This window comes from Terrapene carolina, unplaced genomic scaffold (genome assembly GCF_002925995.2).
Source record: "Terrapene carolina triunguis isolate 2854851 unplaced genomic scaffold, T_m_triunguis-2.0 Scaffold42949, whole genome shotgun sequence".
NCBI lineage: Eukaryota > Metazoa > Chordata > Testudines > Emydidae > Terrapene > Terrapene triunguis.
Genome location: NW_020707300.1, coordinates 30 through 3679, shown reverse-complemented (window position 1 = coordinate 3679; position 3650 = coordinate 30). Strand labels below are relative to the sequence as shown.

Genomic DNA, 3650 nt, shown 5'->3' with positions numbered 1-3650 from the left:
GTGGTGACCGTGAGAGTCTCACGCCTGGATTCATCGTGGTGAGGAGTGGAAAGGAAAGGCAGAACATGTCTTGATTCTGCCTCCCGCATGGCTCAGTGGATTCGGCCATGGGGCAGGGCTGCAGGAGCTCCTGGCTGTGTGACTAAGCTCTGCCTACCCCATGGCTCTGCAGACGCAGCCAGGAGGCACTGCCATGGGAACTTGTGGCTGGGATCCCAGGATTTTACTTTCTGAGCTGGCTGATTCATCCCTCACCTGTTGGGACATCCCTCTGGGTCTCCTGCTCCTCAGGGGCTGGGGGATCTGGGATGCACGGCTCCTCCCCTCGCTCCAACTGAGAGATCAGGGCGGGTTTGCGAACCGGACAACCTGCCCATGGGGAAGAGAAAAGAAGCAGTCAGCGAGCCCCAGGGCTTGGTACAAAGGTCCCTCTCTGCTGGGGAGGGGACAATGGGGAAGTGTGACAACCAGTGGGAGGAGGGGCAGGCACAACCCAACGGTGACAACTCTGAATCTGCAGAGACAGACCAGAGCACTCTCTGCTGGAGCAGGAACCCCAGCTCAGGCAGGCAGGGAATACAGGCAGCGTGTGTGTGTGGGCATGTGTGCCTGCGTGTATTCAGATAGGGAACCCCAGGATAGCATCACAGGTTCAAAGGCCAGCAGGGCCCATTCTATCCAGACAGTTTGGCCTGCGGCATTGAGCCAGGGAGGGATCGCTCAGTGGTTTGAGCATTGGCCTGCTAAACCCAGGGATGTGAATTCAATCTTTGAGGGGGCCATTAAGGGAACTGGGGCAAAAATCTGTCTGGGCTTTGGTTGCCTTTGAGCAGGGGGTTGGACTAGATGACCTCCTGAGGTCCCTTCCAACCCTGAGATTCTATGATCTAGGTATGTAAATTTCTACAAAAAAATGTTTCCTTTGGACAATGCCATTTCAACGTAAGGAAATTTTCCACACAAGCAAATAATTTTCAAAATGAAAATTCTTTGGAAAATATAAAAATGAAAATACTGCAAAATAAATGTTGTTTTGAATATTTTCTACGTTACATTGTTTACATTATGAGCAGGGCATCACAGGACATAGTCCAAAGTGTCTCCTGTTTGTGCTGCGGTTTCTTATTTATTTATTATTTGTGTTATGGTAAAGCCGTAGGAGCCCCAGTCATGGAGCAGGACCCTATTGCGCCAGGCGCTGTACAAACACACAACAAATAGACAGTCTGTACCCGAAAAAGCTCACAGTCTAGTACATGACAAGAGACAACAGATCTATACAGACAGACGGAGGAATACAAGGAAAAAATGATGTAACTGTTACCATGACAACCAACTACACAGCAGTAACATTGTCTAAATAGACAAAACATAGGGTGCAGGAAGGGGTAGAAGAGAGACAACAATGTCATGCTAGTTCCAAGATTTACGTCTCACGTTAGTTCCACAGGTATCAAACTGTTTCACTGCAACATAAATAGGAGACACTTTGATCTAGAAAATAAGTCAAGATATTTCAATCTGTACTAAGCAGCCATGGCCTTTAGTGTATTTAATAAATAAATATTTTGACTATTATGTCATAAGATTACAAATCATGACATAAGAGTACATGTCCTCGTGTGCACCGTATATCATGAAATAATGTAAAAATATAAAAATGAAAATAAAACACATTTTAAAACAATAATGTTCAGAATGTCTGTTTCATGGGAAATTACAAGGATATTTGGTTTTGTTCTGATCCAGGGTGAAAACAAATTTTGAAATGTGGAAACGAAACAGAAATGTGGAGTTTTGACCAGACTTGCTCCTGCATAACCCAGGCCAGAGAGTCTTACCCAGCGATTCTTGCTTCCAGCCCATCGCAGAGGTGCGCAGGAAATTACTTTTCAAAAAAATATTGATTAAAAGCAGGGGGTGGGATGGGGTGTCTTTTTTTTAACCTTTTCAGGCTTTTGATGAAAACACACACATTTGGGGGTTTTCAGCAGCTGACACCCAACATATTTGATGGAAAGTTTTTGTGAAAATGTCAGTTTTGTTGAAAAACCCAATTTCCATAGAAAATAATTTTGATGGGAAAGTTTGGAGCAGTTCTATACTTTATGTGCATGTATTGTGTTTCTCAATCTCCTTGAAAACAAGGGGTGCAAAGATTAGTCTGGGATTCTAATGCCACCTCCCACCAGGAACCCAAGAGACCAGGGAATAGCCTGCAACTAGAGATGGGTGAAAAAGTTTCCAACACAAGTTTCAGTGGAAACCATGAAGCTGCAAGATTGGCTGGCTCCCTGAGAGATGTTTATAAATTCCATTTTGGTTCTTCTGACACGAAATTTTTCAAATATTTCAGTTTCATGGGAAATTTCTAATTTCTGACTTTGTTGTCTGAATTTTAGAAATGCGAAATTTCTCACAAGCCAAAAATTCTGGTTCCTCACGGTGCTACCAGGAGCCCACCAGACCTGGGCATAGCAGAGAACTCACCGAGAGAACTGCTCAAAGACTAGCCATCCAAACTTTATTTTCAACTAAAATTGGGACATTGAACATAAAAATTAGTGGAAATTTTCTGCTTTGCTCAACATTTTTTGTTTTTTTCACTGAAAATTTATACAAAACCCAAAACAAAAATTAGTTTCCACTGAAATTTTCCAGGGAAAAAAATCTCCATTTTCTGTCTAGCTCTACTCACAGCCAGAGCTGGTCAACATTTTTTTGTTCGACAAAATTTTTGGATGAAAAACAGACTTGATTTCCATGTAAAAAAATTCTACTTTTCAACAAAAGAGTTTCCAGTTTTTGTTTTTTCTCTCTTGTTTTTCGTTTATTCCCCCAGTACCAAAACAGTAAAAGTCATGGGGGAGAGAAAGGAAAGAATGGGGAAAAAACACAGACGATTTAGTTCTTGTTGAAAAACTTGAAATATTTGTGAAAAAAATATTTTTACTTTCTTTCAAAACAATTTTTCGGTGGAAAAGATTTACGATTTTCCAGATAGCTCTGCCCAGAGCTTCCGCATGAGTCAAGAAGTTTGGATAATCACCCAACTAACCCAGTGAGCTAATGCTCCGGTAATTCTCCTGCATGACAGTCCCATACAGCTGCCTCTGCTCCTCATCCAACAGCAACCACTCTGCCTCAGTCAGAATCACAGCCACATCCTTGAACTGCACCGGCATCTGCAACCACAAAGACATCCTGCTCAGCACTGACCACTCCCACTCAGTGCCAGCTGCTCTGGGGCCTATCCCTGGAATTAGGAAAACATGCACAGAAGCAGGGCAGGGTGTGATGTAGTGGGGAATTTCCCTTGTTATGTTGTATGTGAGCCTATGTGAATCTTACTGTTTTGCATGAATGCTGTGTGTGCCTCAGTTTCCCTGTGTATTGCACCAATGTCTAGGTGGTGGGAATAAGGGTGTGTGACTTTTGAGGGGGCTGCTCCAGCTGGAAGCAAGTCAGTCTTGGCTGGTTTGGGGTGCAGGGGGGGAGGACCAGAGCCCTGGCTCTGGGCTCCCCGCCCCACAAGATAGACTTGGCTGAAAGTCACTGATTTCTGTGCTAACAAGTTCTGCCCTACGCTGTGTTCCTGTTGACTAATAAACCTTCTGTTTTACCGGCTGGCTGAGAGTTACGTCTGACTG

The 3650-nt window shown here is 43.9% G+C and overlaps 1 protein-coding gene across 1 annotated transcript; it reads right to left on the bottom strand.

Moving 5' to 3' along the window:
• Positions 1-213: 213 nt before the first annotated feature.
• On the bottom strand, positions 214-3187 carry LOC115271549 (zinc finger protein 684-like). The gene is made up of 2 exons (XM_029914373.1): positions 3059-3187; positions 214-369 (listed from the first exon to the last, which is right to left on the bottom strand). The coding sequence occupies exons 1-2, from the start codon at positions 3183-3185 to the stop codon at positions 245-247; spliced, it is 252 nt and encodes an 83-aa protein (XP_029770233.1). The 5' UTR covers positions 3186-3187; the 3' UTR covers positions 214-244.
• Positions 3188-3650: the final 463 nt, after the last annotated feature.